A 21136-nucleotide genomic window follows, 5' to 3' on the forward strand; every position below is an offset into this window, starting at 1 on the left:
GGTAACAGCTTTATTCTGGCACACTTCCTTTTGCCCTCTGGTGGCTTTCTATGTTCCTACATGAAACAGAAGTGCAGAACCTATTTTTGTAGGAGTTTAAAAATACATTTGAACTAAGACAAAAAATGTGTTTCCACATATGTTTCCATGGATTTGAATAAGAATTTGAATTCTTAGGAGAAGCAGGGGTAAGCACAAATACAAAAGATGACAGCAACATAGAAACTTACTATAATTACACTTTTAAATTTAGAACAGATAAATATTCTGCTTTTAAATTTAGTTTTACCTCTTCCCAGTGAAAGGAATTAATCTAGCTTTATCTCATGGATTTAAAACAAAGATTTATCTGAAAGGCCAACGTTAAAACCAGAGGAAGCATTCCACTGTGAGCTCCTGAAACAGCATTATTAGTATAACAGTGCCAACTACCTAGTCTTGCAGACCTGACACTTTTAGGTAATTTCATGTCATGGAAAAGGTGAGAATAGAAAGACTCAAAAGATGAGCTCCTCTGTTTACAAAAGTTAGTTAAGGCATGTAGAGAAACACAGTTCAAGCCATCCCAACATGGTGCTGTACTCTTAAAGTGGAAGTTACAGTTCAGGAAAAAGCTCTTCATATCAAAACTGACAGTTTTCTGAACCTAATATGCAGCAGTAAATAAGAAAGTCAGCAAAAAATCGGCATCCTTACAAAGGACATTGAGAATAAAAGAGAAGTGATTGTTTCACAGCCCCATGAAAACCTGATAAGCCTTTCTATGAACTCAGAAATCACCAAGCTGGCAAACTACTCCACCTCATGATCTGATTCAGCGTTTGGTATCTGAAAGCAGATAGAAAAGAAGTACCTTCTTCAGAATAAAGAACTAGTAAAAATTAAGACAATTATCATTGCTAGAAACTTATTTTTGCCTCAATGAATGCATGCATGTAATACCCAGTGATTAATTATTCTCTTCAAATTGAGCAGCATGAATCTTTTGCTTTAATTCACCAAGATTCTTTAAAGAAGAACATCCACAACACCTACTAATCCTTATCACAACAAAACCACCCCATAGCACCCGACATTGTAAAAATGCTATACAAAAAAGGATAACTATTTCAAAATATCCTCTTCTCTAGAAGGCTGAAATTATCTCTAAAATGATTACTCTTTATTTTGTGGAATGAGCCACACAACAGAACCACTATATTATTGAGATCAGCAGAACAGAAATTCTTGATCAGCTCTTCATATTTTATATACATCTTTATCACATCTTTAATCTAATTTCTGAAGTATTTGCATGTTTCTCTTCAATACATTCTCCAAAACAGTCTCCGTATTTTATAGAAGTCTACAATAAAAACTATGGCAGGCGTTTTCTTTTTTGGCAACTTACTTAAAATAATGTCAAGTACAGCTCTCCAGCCCTTCGGCCAGAAAGCACAACCAAGCTGAATTTTTTTGCAGGCTAAGTTAAAAGAAGGAGGCTATACTCCAGCTACTAATGAACTTCCTGGACTACATCATTGTCTGAAAGTACACTGTAACTTGGCCCACACCAAAACTGCTCAGGGCACACCCTCATAGTTTAACAGTAGGCTCTACTGCCCTAGGTCAATGCCATGGCCCTGTTCCAAGTTATTAGAATACATATATAACCTTATAATAGTCTAATATCCTGAGATTATTTATTTTACTCTACAGGTTATAATTTCCAGCAAAAAATTATCACAATATTGCTGTAAAAAAACAACCAAACAAAAAAAAAAAAATCAAACCCCCACAAACATGCAGTCAGCTGATTGATACCAAAACCTGATTATTCAACATTAAGACTTTCATAGCCAGCAAGTTCTATACCTCACAAACTAGCAAGTAAGGGTTGTTTTTTTAAGTTATTTTCAGTGTTGATACAGCTCACACACACACTTTCCACATTGGCTTCTTCCCTTTACCTGACATCATTAGAGTAAATCATTCCAAACATCAGATTTTAATGCTGTTATTTTCATTGCCTATATTGTGACATATTAATTTTCAGGTTTTCAATTACATAAAAGTACTCTTGTGGTCATGAAAATACCCTTTGCAACCCAATTCACAATTGCATAAACAATCAGCATAATCATTCTGTTTAGTTTGTTGGCACAGTTTAAAACAGCTAAAAGAGAAGCTAAAGTCACTAGACCACTGTTCATCTTACTGCAACAAAACTATAAGTTAGATCCAACAATATAAGACTAGGCAAATTATTTCACCAATCCTTTCAGTAAATGCCAAAGAAAGGAAGAAAAACAGGAAAATAGCAGAAGTTTTCACAGATAAAGAAACAAAATGCAAAACAAGAAACGCTAATCAAAAACCAAAACATGCAGACATTTAACCACAACAATAGATTTTTGTATGGACAGACCTTAAATGTCTGCTAACACTTACAGATGTTATCTCTAACATTTCTCAAACCTCCAACTGCCCAAAAGATATTTTGACTGCCCAAAAGACATTTTACCATGCCATACTCTGACATATCCCTTAGCTGTTTTTGGGATCTCCTTCCTCAGGATCTTCTTATTTCTCCAACTCTATCATCACCTTAATTTCCTCACTTTGTCTTTCAGCAGGCATTTCTCCTATTAGAACTGTGACAACAACAGTACAATTGTCTACAATCACGCTGTAAGACATGGTCCTTTACTCTTGCCCCTCCAAGCATATCTTTCTCCTGCACCCAGGGTAGCTGCATACAATCATATCCTAAAAATTCACCTTTGCAATAATGGAGACCACTACCCAGATCCAACTGGAAGTTCAGCAGGCAAACTATTTTCCATCTATGCAGAGTTTTTGATCTGGAACATTTTTCTATTTCCTGTCTTTATCTCCCCATCATATCATGCAAACCCACCAGCAGTTTGCCTTCGCCTGTGACTTCCCATACAATTTTACCATTGCTAAGTTTCTGTAGAACATCTAATAGAACACAGTAACTACCCAAGCTGACCATTATACAGTATCAAAATCCAAACAAGCCACTAGTTTCTTTGCTGACATGCTATATAGATTCATCTATATCTCAGAGCAATGCATAAATCTGGGGATTAATTCTAGCTTATAGGATATAATGAAAGTTATATTCAGGGTTTGCAAATAATGCTGTATAAACTATAATTATATTTATAAAACATTATTTTAGAATGACAGCTTTCCCCAAATTCATCACCATGATAATTCATTTCAACCTCTTTACTTATTCTGGTCCACAGAGACCAGATCCAAGAGTCACTCGAAAAGAAGCCATCCATTGCTGGCAAACTGGCAAATGGCTGCAGAATTCTTTAAACAGCTTACAGAAAAATCCCTCTGAATTCCCCATTCCTTTATTGATGTAACTGAAGTGTACTTTATAAGTCCACAGGAAATAGTCTGCCTCAATTTCAACAGTATCCCAAAACAGCAGGTGAGAGACGGGGAGGGATGTATAAGCAAGGCAACAGATCAAAAAGAAGTTCTGTATGAAACAAAGCAAATTCATGGCATGACTCCCCCAAGACCCCAAACCCACAGAAAACCTACATCCACCGCTGTACATCCACCCAACTTAGAAATTTTTCAAACACCTCATAACAGAATTTATGAATTTAGTGTATGATAAGCTGGAATGACAAAAAGGGCATAATCAACGTATTTCCAAGTATTAGCCAACATCATATTAATCATTGTATCAATGCAAGGATCGAAATTTCTTCAGCCATTCTAGACCTGAGGCTTCCATCACCTACTTTACACATAAAAAATATTAAACACATTCCAGCCCGTTGATTGTTGGTATTTCTTGTTGCCTCAGAAGATTATTAAAAGTCCATTAAATAATTTTTTTAATTCCCCTGCTACAGCCTGAAACTTGAGGAATACTGAGACTGTAATGCAGATAATTTTCCAGTGGAGTCTAGCACTTTGTCAGGTCTCCACTGTTCAAGTTCTCAAGTGACTCCCATTTAGTGTGATTTATAGGGTTTTGTCAATTCACATTTTCACAATGAAAAAAATATCCTAGAGTAGGCTAGGATGGTCTTCTGAATAATGAAACAAGCTTCTTTCAAACTTGCAGTAGGAATACACATGTGAAATGATTTTCCCCCTAGCAGTTGAAGAGAGCAATTGGTTAGTAATCAACTCTTAATTTATTTTCATTTTTAAACTTATTATATTTAGTGTACCATTATTCTTACTGGTTCATATCATTATTTGGAGGGTACGTTTTTGACCCTCAACCCACCCCATAATTCTTCTTTTCTGATATTTAAATGTGTATTTCTACTAAGAAATGCTATGACCTCCTTAATTATGTTGTCACCTTTCTTATTCACTTTTTACAAGTGCCACTTCTGTCCAATTTTAATTTCATGAAAGTAATAAAGAGAACAGTCAACTAACTACAACTAGTCAGAACAGCAAAAAAGAAGAAAGGTGTAAAGTTCCTAGGATTGTTCTGACAGGGATTTTCCACTAAATACAGCATCCTCCATTTTAATTCTGGGCTGCTATAAAGCAAGTTATATGATTTCTGCTTTGCTGAACATAACTTTAGGATAGTAGTAAGTATCTTAGGCAAAAAAGCACATGTAAATTTTCAGAGATTAGGCATTAAACAAATTATAATGCAACTGTAGCATTCTAGCTCATAGTCACTTTTATTATTATCACCCAAAAACCATCTCTAAATTGCACTGTTCTCTCAAGAATCCAACCTTTTAGTTTTTTTAAGACCTAATCTGTCTCATACTGAACTTTAACAATCTAATTTAACTTCTAAAGCTAGAAGCTACCAAACTAATTTCTCCCCTTGATTTTTACCTATTTAAAGCTGTCAGTAACAATCTTATTCTCTTCAAGAGGAAAAAAACCTGAAAACAAAACCAGTTTTAATTCTGTTGATTTGCTGTAGTACAAGAAAAAATGATGCATCAACATGTCGCAAAACTGACTAATAGTGCTTGAGTTCTTCTGGAGACCTCAGATACTAATTTTACAAAGCCTTCTTCCCCTGTCCCCGGGATATTTAGACTATAATCCTTCTTTTCTCCTTTTATACCTAGCTTCTTGCATATATTTATGTACTTTCTCTCTTCACTTAGGGAATCTGTGATAAAATACAAAATTCCTAATTCACACAACATCAATTAGATGCAAACACATTTGCAAAAAGAGGAACTACTTCTCAGTGTCTCCTGAAGACACATCTTGTCTCTTGGCAATGCCAGCGATACCAGGATGGTCTTAATACATTTCTAGCACACCGCACTGGGGAGTGAGTTAGAAATGTGTAGCACAGGCAAGTGCCGTGCAGCCAGCACAGCAAATTCCTGATCTTTTCTGGAGTTTGGTTGGACAAGATTATACATAACAAGTAAGCCTATCACTTGAGAACAAAATCATCTTCCTATAATATCAGTTTTAACAGTATAAAATATCCTAAGTGGCATATTCATGATCAGTGATGGGGGGAAACCACTATGATTGAGGCAGGAACTGAGTCTAAGAAGTTCTCCCTCTGTAATTATGTGATTAAGTCAGTATTTTTGAAGTGCGTGTATGAGGAGGAGCACGAAGGGAGGCACAGTTCCACCATCTTTTCATTATATTAAGAAAAAATGTCCTAGAAAATGGAATTTCTGGTTAATATCCAAAGACACAATTGTTCCAATGCTACTAGAACGACTATTATTCTAGTTAATGTCATAATTGAAAATGAAAAAATACAAGGCTTTATTAATAATGCAATGTCAAAATTAGACAAAATTGTAAATACTGATGCTAACAAAAAAAAAGCTGTTTCCTTAGTTTTGACTTCAGAGTCAGGAAGGTATTTTCTATTTTAAGACCTAATTGTACATTGATACTCTAGTAAAATATCTTGAACACAGAATACAGAGCACCATTTGATTTAACTTTACTGACTGTTTAGAGAATATAGATCCCAAATTACATATTCAGCAAGGATTTAAATTTTCCTGTGACTTCTTGTGAACAAGAAAGTTATCTGAGCCATCTTATTTTTACTTTTTAGGGGACCTTCTTTTCTTCAAAGCATAGTATGTAAAGATATGCAGAATCAATGTCAGTAAATAATAAATATTCTGATGGACTTTATGTAAAAGGGCAGTAAAGAAAAAAATATGAGTGGAGAATCTGCATCCAATCATGGAAATATGCTATACTTGGCACTTGTGACATATTTTGCCTAGAGTTTCTAAAAGCAAAAGCTCATCTCAAAACAATGACTGAATTGTGGTTGCTGCAAGTTTAGTCATTTAGGTGCAAAAAATCTGATTTTATCAAAAGTAAGCATTTAAAGAAAATAATCTAGTGGACAACAAGGAAATTACTTTTTATTGACATAGAAGCATAGTTATCATGACTCATAAGTACATTACTTTGTTCTTCATTAGGTGTAATAAATACTACATACAGTTAAAGTTCTACCTCTTTATGCCCCTTTCACTTACAAGTCAAGGACAAGTAAAAATATTTCACATATCCTTGAAGGCAGGAATTAAAAAAAAAAAAAACATAATGCTCCCCGAGAGTGACAAGGCTAGATTGTTTCTACTTCTGAATGAGGTTTCCTACCTCCATGATTCAGGAGAAAACAACCCATACACATTTACATATCCACACACATGGGAAAAAAACTTTCAGATCATAGCATGATTGTGTGGGATTTCATAGAAGTAGTTAAAAATACTGTCTTTGAAATAAAAAAAAAAACCAACAAAACCAAATCAAATGTAGGAACTTCCCCATATGAGAGGATTTTTTGAGTTTTGATTAAGACTTCTGGTATATCAACTGAAGGCATCTCTCAATCAGAGCAGTAAAAACTTCCAAGTATCATTACAACAGCATTCTTCTCAAACACACAGAGATGGCCTAAACTTTTTGCTTGAACCTTGAGCCCAGAGACAACCCATTGTTACCAGCTGAATGCACACACCGATTTCCCTCACAGAATTCTTAGCACTCAGAAGAAATTATCAAAAAGCTTTACATATTACATTATTTTGCTAAGTTTTATCCCCTCATGAAAAAAGAGAAGCAAACCAGCACCTCAAAATTCGTATTTCAAAACACAGAGCAAGATTGCTGCCATCTGTGACTTTCAGACAACAGTATTAACTATCAAGTAGTTAAGTAAAAAATAAACAAGCTTTCATGTCTCAATAACATAGCAGGGGATGATAACAACTGGATACCATGGAAAGATTTTCACTGCATTTAAAAAAGAAGTTTATATTCCCCAAACTTCCTATATAAAAGGCAAATTCCTTTTAACAAAAATCCAAGAGCAGGACAAGCTGTGAAAAAGTGCCCTTCTATTTGCACCTACAATATCTTTTTTTCATACCTCAGTTATTATAACTCTTTGCAAATATGCAAGAGTAAATGAAAACTCAGTATCTTTCCCAATATAAAGAAGAAAATTTCGCCCTATTCCATTAGCTCATCCAGTGAGCTAGGAAAAGGAAAACATGTAATTCCACTTCTCTTCAATGCCACATTTTATCACTTCTTTAAGCAGCTTCAAAAAAACAGCTATTAATAACGGACACATCTCACATTTCTTCAATCTCCCAGTTTCAACAATGTTCAAGTCCTAACAGAAGTGCTGGGCCCAGACACATGGGATGGACACAGTACTTACAGCTGTTCCTGAAAGCATCATCTCATTTGACTTGTAGTTCAATGAGAAAATGAGTTGTCTCTTTTTAAAACAAAAAAGAAATGCAATACATTACAGGTTGTAAAGGTTTCGACTGCTTAATTTGGCTGCATTACTACTTGAAATAAGTTGTCTGCTGAACTCAGTATCCCTTATTACAGAACCCCACACTGTACTTTCAGTTCTATACGTTGCCATTTAGAGTCAGTATTTTCTGCAGAATGTTAATGGATAATAATTCCAACAGATGCATGAAGAATAAAAATCAGAGCTTAATATTAAGAAATCATATAAACTAGATCTAGAACACATAATCTGGAATAGAAGACATTCATATGATTTATTAGGTCAAATAAAGGAAATTGGAAATCTCACAGAAAGGCTCTCAATCAAAAGGCCCACAATAATTTCAATGGAAAAATCTACTTATCTTCTATCATTGATTTTAAAAATCACCTAAGATTTGTGAAAGAAATTCAAATTTTACAGTTTTATTTCAATCCAAAAGAATTAGGAGAAATAAGCAATCCTGGAATCCTCTCCCTAGTACAACCAGAAGGCTGAACAGCAGGAACACACATCTCTACAACTGTTCACAGATGTACAAAGCCTGAAACTCACTCCTTAATTGTTATACTCTTGGACTGCTTTTTCATGCAAGAACAGACTAATATTGACTAGGCAATATTTATTTCAATTGACACCCCAGATTTCTTGTCAGAGAGAAAAATCACCCTCTACCCCAAGTGATGCTAGTGGATTTTTCAAGCCTTATGACAGAAAATCTTCACACCTGTCTCACTCAGGAATTGCACAGAGATCCTTAATCTCAATAGTAGTGCACCCATGGTAAGGTTAGACAAGGAGCATTCCTACTGAGGAAATATTTAGATAAGAAGCTGTAGCTCTCTGTGGGCATACCTGTATTTCACAAATGAAAAATAACATTATATACAAAATTCATCTGCAGTTTTAAGTAAAGGTTGATGCCAGCATATTTTGAAAGACATTTACTTGCACTTTCAAAAGCAAATATCAATAACAATTATGCTTAAAGTAACAGGAATATATTTTATTTGCCATGCTTTGCATTCATCAGCCAAGCGTAAGGTTCATTTTGCTGCTTTTCTTAATATGAATGAAGAAGTTGACTTCTAAACAAGGTAACCTAAGGATATGATAAAATTGAGGTATGGGTAAAAGCGCTGCAGTTTTTTTTAGAAATCTGTGTTGATAATTCCAATTGAGAGTGTCTACACATAGCTAAAGGTTCAAACTTTACACATTCAAAAATACCAAAGCACTTCTACAAGTTGAGCATTTTTAAAAAGGACTTACTTTTATTGTAGCAGGTTGCAAGTACACCTTTATCAGCAGGACTTGTACTAATGTGCCAAATTTCACCCACTTGATGAAGGAGAACATTTTTGTTTATAATGTTATTTTCATCATCAAAATCTATGATGTGAATCTGCAAATACAATAAAATAGAACATTAGGGTCTTAATTATACACAATGACTACATGGAACAATTTAATGAGATTTTTATAACCGATATCTACTTTAATTAATTGTTATACTAACTATTTACTATATCATTGATTTCACACAGGATTAACTTTTCTAGGAAAACACAAGCAATTTCCCTGTTTGAGGAAATACCATGCTTATTTCTCAATTTTCAACTTAAAGCTTGAAGGTGATTTTTCATTTTATGGCTAATAGTAAAGAAGCCACGTATTACAATTCAACACTTCTTATAGTAATAAACAAAAATAACAACATTACAATCCTTAGTCTAAATATCTGCATCAATTCTGTATCCAAATCGTATAATTCAAATTATCTACAAAGAAAGAAGGAGACAGAGGGAAAGGACTCTTCTTTGAAGCAAGTACTTTAAACTCAGTAAGACACTGACAGTTTACTTTAGCAGTCACATATCACTACGAAGATAAAAATCTACTCTTTTCATACTATATGGAAACAAAGTATTTAAGATGAAGAAAAACAACAATATTCAAATATATAGATAATATTTTTAAAAGACAGAACTAAGTTGCTTTTTATTATTTTCATTTTTGTTTGTTGCACGTTTCTTTGCTATGTGGTTTTTTTTTCTTAATAGATCTATCATTTTTCCCTCCTTTTTTTAGTCAGCTGTTTTTCTATGGCTGCTGCAGAAGTACAAGGAATTTAGGAAGATTCTAGCCTGGCATAATGTACAGAAGGAACTTTACTCATGGTACTAATTCCCCTAAGCTCAACAGTGGGCAAATAATTTTAGAAGACTCAAATTTTGAAGAACTGTATCCTCATTAAAAATTAATTTTCAAAGTTGGTTGAACAATGAAAAGGAAAAAAAAGCCATGAATTATCCTATCATCATGTCTGAATCAAATTAACTAAATTAACTACTGAATCATTGCAAAAATCTTAGCTATACAGAAGTACAGAAAATTTTCTCAAAATACAGAAGCTGCAATATAGGTCTCAACTTCACACTTTTTTGAGCTCTTCCAGGGATGATGACTCCGCCACTTCTCTGGGCAGCCTTTTCCAATGACTTATAACCCTTTCCACAAAAACATTTTTCCTATTATCCAGCTTAAATTTCTCCTGGTGTAACTTAAGGCTATTTCTTCTCACCTGCCCTGTCTCCTGCCTGGGAGAAGAAACTGACCCCCACCTGGCACAACATCCTTTCAGGTAGCTGTAGACAGTGGTAAGACAGCCCCACCCCTGCCCCAGCCTCCTTTTCTCCAGAATAAACAGCCCCAGCTCCCTCAGCTGTGCTCCAGACCCATCACCATCTCCATCGCCCTTCTCGGGACCCACTCCAGCACCTCAAAGTCTTCATTGCAGCGAGGAACCCAGAAATGAACCCAGAACCCAGGTTTGACATGCTGAGTACAGCAGATGCAATGCACTATATAAATAATGAAATAAGTATTTTAAGTTGTAAGACATAAGACTGAAAATAACTTGAAGAGTTCTGAGAATGAGGAAAGAATAAATTACATACTTGGATATTTCCAATGCATGCAATAAACACACAGTTTAGCAACAATGAAAGTACTGAGGACAAAAGTTCCAAACCTACACCATACAGAACACTTAGTCGTGCTACTACTTAAACCATTTGCAGCACGGACCAAATGCCAAGTACTATGCACTATTAATATCTCAAATATTAACATAATGTAAAATCTTATAAAAACCTTCCTTTCCTTTGAAATACTAGTAATAATAGGAAATTATTTTCACCTAAAATATATTCTTCTATTAATACCTAAAATTGCTTTATACAGCAATACACCTCAATGAGGCAAAAGTTATCAGGCCAGCTGTAAAATTATTGCCCTTTCATTTGCACTACACCTGCCCATGACCAGAAGGGAAGAAATAATCTGCACATGATAAAACCTCTTGCTGTGCAGGACTTAGTAAAGTATTAAGTGTTGCAAGAAAGCTCATAAGTTTGGTCAGGTAACTAAAAAAGTTTTTAACCAAATGTAGAGAACCTAGTGCTGAATTAAGTTATAATGAGCTGAGCCTAGGGCAGTTTTTGGGGATCGAGGAACTAACTGAGAAGAAATTATGGCCTGAGGCACAGCTAAAGGCCAATAACCTCCAAACATCTGTGAATACACTTGAAATTGTCCTGCATTTCTATTGTTAATGTTATTCACCAGAGAAAGAAAAGCATACTCAAAATTGAAACATACGCAAACATTTCCCAAATACATAGCATATACCAAATAAACTTACCCAAATCAGAAAATTTAAATTATTAAAGATCTGTTGGCTATCAACTGCTGAGTCCCATTCTTCAACAACAATTTCATATCAGGATTTAATTAGCTGAGCAAGTTGTAAAAACATCACAGAAATCAGAGTAAAAAAACCAAAAACACATTATACCAAATATTTGAAGAGCATGAGACAGCACAATCAAAAATATAATTGTGTGCATTGAATTTTTAATTTTAACTGTGTGTGCCACTTCTTTCGTTACTCTTTGCCCAAGTCTTACATGAAATGTAAATAAACTGAATATTCCATCCCCCTTATGCCTTGGAGTAACTTTTCTTGAGTCTCATCCAGTATTATCACTGAGTAATGAACTCAAAATGTTACTGGGAATTGACATTTTACGTGTCCCAAAGCTATAGTTCCAAGCGATGGCAGCCCATTACAGGCCATTTTCAAAAGAGCTGGTCACTCCATTCAATGCCAGGGACTTTGGTGGGTGCTAGCCTTAGCTAACAGACTCCCACCAGACACCTGCTCTCCCCAGGAAAGACAGGGGGAGAAACCAGGAAGAATAGGAATGAGATTGTTTATGTGCCAATCTACAGACAGGGAGGTCACTTACTAATACTCTGGGCAAAACAGACTTGGGTGGATGAATTAGTTCATTGACAGTTAAACAAGTACCTTCTCTCCCCCACTTTCCAGGCTGAACTTCAACCCAGACTCCTCTGCTCCTTTCAAATGGGGCAGGGGGATGTGGGGCAGTAGTGGTTATGGGTGCTTTCTCTGTGATGCTGTTTCCTCTCACTCAGTTCCTCTGCTTCAGCACAGGGCTGTTTCCTCTCACTCAGTTCCTCTGCTTCAGCACAGGGCCTTCATGGGTTCACAGGCCTCACCTGTGTTCTGAAGTGGATTCACTGGAACCAGCCATGTCTGGCACAGGCAACCCTTGGCCTCTTCTCAGAGGCCACCACTGCAGCTCTCCTGCTACCCAAGCCTTGCCACCTGCACTCAGTACAACCTGCTAACCCTTTCAGCCTCAAAAACTTGTTTCAGTATGATTTCTACTGGAATTCAGTCACAAAAATTAAATTTGCTGTAAAATTACAACTTATACACTTAACCTCAGAAGAAATGGCCTAACAGAAACTGAGCCATGAAAGTCACTCAAATTTTAGTTTGAATTGTCTGAATGATGAGAAAGGACATAGCTGATTTCCAGTAATGAATATTGAAAAATCCAGTTTATGAAGCATCATGTACACTGAACTGTGCATGTATCAGGAGTCCCATTAGAAGCAATTAAGGCTTAAAGACTTTTGCTTTACTTTGCATCTCTTCAGGGATTTAAAGATAGCTCCAGAGCATCTATATATTCTAATTAACAAAAATATGGCAGTTTTTTTACTAAACCAATCTGAGTTAGTCATACAATTTAGAAGAGAGATATGATTTTCGGAAAATACACAAAGCTTTCATTCACCTCCCTTTCCTACCAGTGTCATTACATTCTACCCACAGAATCCTTGAACTTGACTATCAATGCTCATGCTCAAGAGGGGGAGAAAGGAAAAGAGATGATATTGGAAAAATGTTACAAAAAGTGGTAAAAATTACAACTGACATTTGATGGAAAAATTACCTGATTATCATATCTAAGAGACTGTGTTCCAACCAAAAATCTTATTGCATCTGTTTCTGCTGTCTGAGGTGTTAAAGCTCGTGCCTAGGGAAGAAGAAAGCCATTAGAAAAGTACAATTAATAAAATCCATTAATTTCAGCAAAAATCTTGAAACTTGTATATCAATTGTCATTTTAAGCATTACATTCTTACAAACGGCAGATTTTCTTGGCCTTTATCCCCATTTTGCTTAATACATTTTTTTGTGCAATTTCTCATACTTGTGAGGATTGAGGAATACAGGTGCTAAATACATTACCTGATCTTCATTAGAACAGGGATGACATTAAATGCAGCATCTCTCCCAAACTATTTTCCTTTATCATCTGAAAAAACTCCACAGAGCAGTGGACAATATTTAACTATTGTTAAAAAAACAGCATGGTATCCAAGGAAGAGGCAAGAGTTTTCACACCACTCAGGTTGAGTATGCCTGTATAAAAATTAATTTTTTTCTCATCATTAGCCACCAATTTTAGAACCAAATTAAAAACCAAGCCTCCTTTTTTCTGCTGCAGCCCATTAGAGATAAGAAGTGTCTGAATCATGAGAGTTTTTTTTTTAATTTTATCTTTAAAACTTTTGTCACAATGTTATTTCTTTGTTATGTTAATGGCATTGCTAGAGTCTGCCTTGCTTCTTCAAGTTACACCAACCACAGTCTTGGAAGAAGCAAAACCAAGCAGTTAAGGGCCATGGGAGACACTGATAAATAAAGCACAGCTTGAACTAAAGCCACAATCACTAGGTTTGCACTAGTCATTAGTAGAGACTCTCAGATAATTTTGAGTAAATGGAAGGTAAATGAATACTTAAAGGCATTTTTAGCAACTATATATTGTGAGGAATAGCTGCTGTTTCTCCATGCAAGAGATACCTTAATAATATTGTTTAATATTATTTATTTAATCTAAAAATAAATCTCTGCAATTCACATCCTATTTGGCATAGCTGAGATCTCTCCAGACACTAAGGCAGTATTTCAAGCCAATACCGATGAAGGATTCAGGTGACTGCTGAATGGCCCTTCTCACTGCCATCCTGTTGTGCAGCTTGTTACCCTTGGATTCAGGAAGACTTCAATATCATTCTATTTAAAACTTATTTTCAAATTACTATTTAGAAGATGTCTAAAAGCTTGGAAGGGAATATCTGGAATATATTAATCCCAATATCCAAACTTAGAGCAATTTAATTCTAGAAAAGCAACTTAAAGATATTTGACTTTTCTGAAATAAAGCAAAGCCATGCAAGGCATTGTCCGGCAATAGCAGTAAAGAAAAATTAATTTTTCTGAATCATCTCTGGACTTGTATAGAGCAGATACTTCCTTCCTAGAATCTGAAATGTGCAACTTAAACAGTGTAATATTTTGTGTAAGATAGAGCATAAAAAGTTTAAAAATGCCACAAGCTCCTAAGTAACAAGCTACTAACCTATACCTACATTTATAATATCTATGTAGTGGGGGAAAACACTCATGCAGATCAAAGATCAGTGGGAATCCATACCAATATGCTTTACTTTCTTATTTATGCAGCACTAATCTACAAGTCTAGAGTGCTCCTGATTGACAGACACAACTTTAGTCCATCAAGATGATTGCAGAAAAGCTTTTGTCTTTAACAGAATTTACATTTGCAGATCTTTGCAAGCATTTATTTTCATTTGCAAGCATTCATTCATTAAAATACCTGCTTTGAATTATTTTGAGAAAACACTAGAAATGAGCCAACATCTATGTATCTTCTTCAATCAAAGAAGCTTCTGTTGTTTTTATACATCAAAGAGAAGTAGAGACCTCCAGGATCTTTAATAAAATAAAGAAATAAAAGAGGTTTCCAGCCCTTTCAAAGCTTTTCAAGTAGGTCTGGCTGTTTTCAAAACTGCATAAAGTTGGACACAAAGTGCCCAAAATAAAATTATGTAAATACATAGCAACATTTATATCATCAGCTTTTCTAACTCTTCCTTAAAATAATTTTCCATTTTTCAGAAAGAAAAAAAAAAAAGGGCATAAGAAAAAAAATATTTAGACACATTTCATAAGAAGAAACATTATTATTTATTCCCTGACAAAATAAACCCTGCAACATCCATACACCAGACACAGAATTCAAACTCATGAAGCCTTCATAAATTAGGAAGACTCCTATTCATAATATCAATATTAGCACAATAGATTTCCATGTGTCACAAAAATGTGTGGTTTTGTCTACTCTGAGTTACTTTGAGAGAAAAAGAAGTTCTTTCAACAGCTGAAGACACCGAGTAATCCTTGTAATGAACAATACAGCTGAATCTGGAGTGCTTTCAAGATCAAGGAAAGTGCCTTAACTCTGTCATCTTGCCAGAGCAAGTTGCAAATAGAACCTTTCATAAAGCATCCTGCCTTATGACTACAGCTCATAGATAGAAAATAAGCAAAAAAGTATAGTAAAATGAATATTGATTAATCTAAACCAGTGGAAATTATTATTTTTCTAAGTCTGCACCTACAGAACACAGAACTGCATATAGCCCAAAAAGACTTTAATACCAGGCTTATGTGGAAAGGGATTTTCCACAATGGCACATAGTGATGGGATAAGGGAGAATGGCCTTAAGCTGAAGCAAGGCAGGTTTAGATTGGATATTAAAAAAAAAAAAAAATTATTACTGTGAGAATGGTAAGGCACTGAACAGATTGACCAGAGAGGTTGTGGACTCCCCATCCCTGGAGTTCAAGACCCAGCTGGACTGAGCTCTGAATAACCTGGTCTAGTTGAAGGTGCCCCTGCCCATGGCTGAGAGAGGAACTGGAGGATCTTTAAGGTCTGTTCTAACCCAAACCACTTTAGGATTCTACCCAAGATATTAAAGTATTACTTACTAAAAAACTGGCATAATGCTTAGAAAGTAACCAGAATACACATCTGAAAGACATAAGCAGCAAGTTAACAAGTAATCTTTACACATGCTCTCAACATCCCACCTAACTGATAGTGCTAGACAATGCAACAATCTATGCAATTACACCATTTCTTTTTTAAAGAAGGCCTAACTCTAGGAAAAAAATACTAGCAAGCAAAGTTTGAAACATTGTGAACCACAAAAAAAATTTTGGCTACATGTCCAAATTTCAGATTTATCAACAGCCCTATGAGGAAATGTGCATAGTTTAAAGCAAGAGTTTTACAAAACAGGACAACAACTGAACTGCAAATCCACTACAGTAAATACATATGCAAAGGACATTTAAAACCCTAGAACACAAGCACGACAGACAGCTGTATCAAAGCAAAAGAAACAATGATCATTGTAGCAGAATGCAGGTAAGACTGACTGGAGACTGGGCATCATGTCTATGCCTACACTATGCTCAGTGTGATGCTGGGCACAGATCACCTTCTACCTTGCCCTTGACAATTTAGGCCACCTGCAGAAAAATAAAAACCTTGGATAAAAAGAAATAGATTAGAGTCTATTGTACTTGACAGCATCAAGAGATGATCCAGAAGAACACAATGACAAACCTCAAAAGGGGTAAAGAAGGTTGGTTTAAACTAAGTGCATTATGGAACTGCAATGCATTGATTCTCTACACGTTGTTCATAATTTCTTCTTAAAAACTTTCACTCCTCAACATCTTTTGAAATACCAGCCAAATGCACAAAGTCGTGGTTTGGTTTCTTGTTTGTTTTGTTAATTTGACTGTTACTATTTAGCGCATTAATAGACAAACAAAAAAGTACTTGTTCAACAAATGTTTTTGTGCTGATGCATTGCACTGATTTGTTATTAACAAACAAGAAAACAAACAGACCTCAACATTTGAATATTTGTATTATATTTAATATAAGGAAAAAATATTCTTCAAACCAGGCATCATTTGAAATTCATACAATCAATTTGTACTACCAAATTGTGAACTTAAAATGCAAAACGTAAGGATACAGTATTTGGCTTGCAATCCCTAAATCTGAATTTAAAGTTATTTGACCATCTGCTTATGCTGAAAACCAGGACTAGTGTACTGCTACTTGGGGTGAGGAGCTGGATTTGCTGATGCCTCATTCTGGAGGCAGAATACAAATTCTCTGCTCCTCTAGACAAGCCCCAGTCTGCTAATGTCATGAATGTTATTTTTGCCTTCTGGCACAATTTCAATTTTCAAGTACTCTTTGATTTTTACATAGGTAAGACAGCCTTGTTTCTCCCACCACAGTAGGAGGCTCTCTCAGTGACTCTAATAAGCTGCAGTGACTATCAGTGAAAAGGTTGGCAGCACACATGCCCAGGTTACCTTCAATGCTCTCAGACAGCTGTTTTCCTGAAGTCTTTCACAGCACAAGAATTCCCACTACCAACATATTTAGTGCATTGACCCTATTCTAAAGCTTGACAGAATCTGTAAACCCTAATAGCGATGAATGCAATCCATACACAAACACCTGCACAGCACAGTCATCCTAAGAAAACTCATTCACTTCTCATGAACAATCATCATGTAAAAGTTCCTTCAAGTTCACCTCACTGTATCTTTATATTGTCATTTTTCTGTACCACACCTAACACTAGGAAGATCCTACTAATTGCTTAAGGGTCCTAAAAATACTTTCCAACTGTTTCACCTCATGCATTATGAAGATCTTTGGGGGATTAGTAAAGAGAGCTTTGCCACTTTAGCTACTTTTGTTCCTCTAGTAACACTTTAAACCACAAAGGCTTAAAATATACAGGAATGGCACTCATGAGGCAAGTAATCTTAGAGAAGAAAGAGAATTGAAAGAAAAGCTAGGAATTTTAGTAAGACATTATTAGGCAGTTTCTTAAACTGATTCAATTTTCAAAGTCTTCCAAAGACATTGCTAAAACTGGACCAAAGTAATTAAGTACATTCTGCTTAGGCTGTTCTCTCTGAGCCCACAGGAGAACACAAAAGCTTCCCCCAGGGAAGAGAACACCACCGCCCATAGGAGCTATAGGCTCTGCACTCCCATACTGGGAACAGAGCCAAGCCTGAAAGCCAGGACAGCTTTCCCTGGGGAGCTCACAAGCAACACACATTTTCCAGGGAAGACCCCTTTTACCACTTCTAGTAAATCTACACCTGGCTTTTACTCCATCACAGGTAAATCAGCTGAGCTAGTCTCAATACATACTGATGACAGTAGGTGTACACACATTGGTCACGCGTCTTCCACAGTCTATTTCAGTTGGTATTTTGCTTTAAGTTTCTTACTCTAAGAAAACACATTTGGCTTTAGGGAAATTAAGTTTCATCTTATTCTTGCAAGCAGGCAAGTTCTAAAAAATCAAGTGTCTATTCAGATTCATAAAACCTGTTAACATATAATAGACAACACAAAATGGGCCAAGTATCACTTATTCAAGAAGCACAACGATCACAATGCAGAACACTAACTCTATCAAAGCATCAGCACACTTTTTTCAAGCCTGCTTCAGGGTGCTGCTGGAGCTGCCCATGGGCACTATGGCCCTGTACTCAGCCAGGAAGCTTTCTGTGGTCCTTGCCTCCTGCTCACTGTCCTTTTTCCTCACATGTCTATTTACTTTTGCCATGCAACATACAGTAGGAGTATCCAGCATGCTGAAATTCAGCTCAGTGTTGTGGTGTCCCCAAAACTCATTAAATGTGCTAAACACGTGCTCCAAAATGATCACTCTCTGGCATAAGTTATGTTCCTCTTCCTCATCTCATAATGCTGGCTGGCTTCTGCATGCTTTTAAACAAGCCAGATGTAGGCTTGAGCCAAATGCCTATCCCAGAAAGCACCTCTTCCCACTGCTCATTTCCAGGGATATAAATGTTATCTAGTCAATCCTAAACTAAGGCAAACATGGTATTTTGAGAGCTTCAGTGGTGCTTTCACACCTGTTCAAAACATCACTGTTTAAACCCTCAGGAAAAAACATGGGGAAAATTGTGACTCCCTGAAAATGAAAGCCAATTCAACATGGGGTAGACATACCATGTATTTCAGGTTAGAGAATAAAGCCCAGGTCAACTCTACATGGGACAAGAACAACATCACTTCACTGACAAAATACAGCACGCAGCAATATTCCTGGGACTTCATTCATTACATTCTTATCATTGAGGATATTGATTATTTCTACTAAGATTCCTTTTAGAAGGACCACCTTGGTATTGAAATGTTCTGCAGCTGCTGCTGTTGCTTGGTATTCACCATCATGAGCCACAGTCACATCACTCAGTACCTCAATTCAAGCAGTATCTCACATTTTCATTCACCACCCACCGTAATCTTCTCATTTTCACTGCAGTCGGACAAGCAGAGCAACCATGGTGAGATTGTCTTTTTAAAAGTCACAAAAAGTGTCATTCACACATCATTTGCATGTCTGTACAATGTTCATATTATGTACAGACACACCCAAGAGATTAAAAAAAGAGAAAAATGTATTTGGTCATTATTCTAAGTTACCTTATATATGTCAATACATCAGAACATTCTGTACATCAAAATGAACAGAAACCATGCAGAAATAATGTTAATTGGTGGATAGTGCCTAGGAAGAATCAGCTCTATGTTCCTATAAAACATGGTCACTTAAATCAGATAAAAAGCACATTTACACAATTACACTTTCTCCAGTGGCCAAAGATGGACTTTTACTGACTGCTAGAGCCCAAATATAAGAAGCAAAGCCAACATTTTCAAAACTTGGCTGAAAAATTAGTCTGAAGAGATGCTTTCAGACTAAAAGCAATAATTGAGATGATACAGCTAACCATTATTATCTAGTGACACAGAAGAAATTATGATTAAAAATAATCATCTTTCTTGTTAGACCTTGAGATGGAAGTTGGAAAACCAGATCAGTTTTAGGTTACAGTTTCTATATTAGTGTCTCCATTTTCAAAAAGTACAGAGATGCAGTTTGTTTTAAAGACACACGGGGAGTTAATGGAGATCAGCAACAGAGCCTTCATCTCTACGCTCCCCTTCTGACTTACACATAAATCATCTCTTCTTTCCTCACCCTCTCCCTAAGTGATCTGTATTAACAGTAATTTCCTTTTATTACAGCCACTTTATTTATGCATTTGCTTTATCCTCCTGCCAGACAACTCCAACAAGTTACATACTTCACAGGAGAGAAGAAGTGTGTAGCAGATATATGGTATGGGAGGGAGCAGGATACACAGGTCCATGGAGGTCCCAGACAACACACACTAGTTTTCCCAAATTCCTGGAAGATAGATTATATGTGACTTACTAGAAATGAGATATGAATTTTATTAAGTACAGGATATATATTCTCTTCTGCAAAAGAGATTTAAGTATAAGTTTCATTAATTTTGAAGTACAAGTTACAGCCATCTCAAGCCAAACACATAATGCAATCATATACAAAATTTACTAATGAAGTCTATTAGTATAGTCAGAACTACAGAGCACACTATTCAGTACACTGGACATTTGTTACAAAGAACCTGTGTATGTTACTTTTCACAAATACTTTAGCAAAGGTGCCAAAAGAAAAAAAAAAAGTGCACGTGTAGATACTTCTGTTACTACATCTACTGTAGAACGAACTGCTTTGTTAGAAGGTGCTGGTTTTTTTCTCAGGTATTACTGCTAGAATGGCTAGTAATGATAAGCCAGCCACAACACATAACAGCTAAATAATGCCCTTGGGCAAAGGAGGAGTGAATTAGGGTCCCTCTCACTCTGCTTTCCCAGAACTTACAGAATCCTCATTAAACACAACACCTGTGTTCCTCTAAGAAGAGGATCAGTAAGTTTCTGAGTTAGACAGTTCCATTTCCTTACAGCCATAAAATACAGATGTGATGAACAGATTTGTCACATGGGACAAATGCACATATACGCATAGTACAGGGAGGGCCCATAAATTTCACACAGATTTATGGTAGGGTATAACCAACTAAAATTTGCAACTTACTAGAAACAAGTTTCGTGTTTTCCTTCAGAAAAGCAATTTTTAATT

At 35.9% G+C, this 21136-nt stretch overlaps 1 protein-coding gene across 4 annotated transcripts in view; it reads right to left on the bottom strand.

The window, feature by feature from the left end:
* Positions 1 to 21136, bottom strand: part of EIPR1 (EARP complex and GARP complex interacting protein 1) — a 152441-nt gene that overhangs the window by 130727 nt on the left and 578 nt on the right. For all 4 annotated transcript variants that reach the window (XR_013339759.1, XM_077782413.1, XM_021551202.3 and 1 more), the window contains exons 2-3: positions 13114 to 13197; positions 9053 to 9185 (exon numbers count right to left, since the gene is read on the bottom strand). Coding sequence is in view for 3 of the 4 variants with exons in the window: in XM_077782413.1 (XP_077638539.1) it covers positions 9053 to 9185; positions 13114 to 13197 (217 nt within the window). In the remaining variant the exon portion in view is untranslated. The remainder of the gene's footprint in view (positions 1 to 9052; positions 9186 to 13113; positions 13198 to 21136) is intronic.

Source organism: Lonchura striata, chromosome 3, assembly GCF_046129695.1.
Source record: "Lonchura striata isolate bLonStr1 chromosome 3, bLonStr1.mat, whole genome shotgun sequence".
NCBI lineage: Eukaryota > Metazoa > Chordata > Aves > Passeriformes > Estrildidae > Lonchura > Lonchura striata.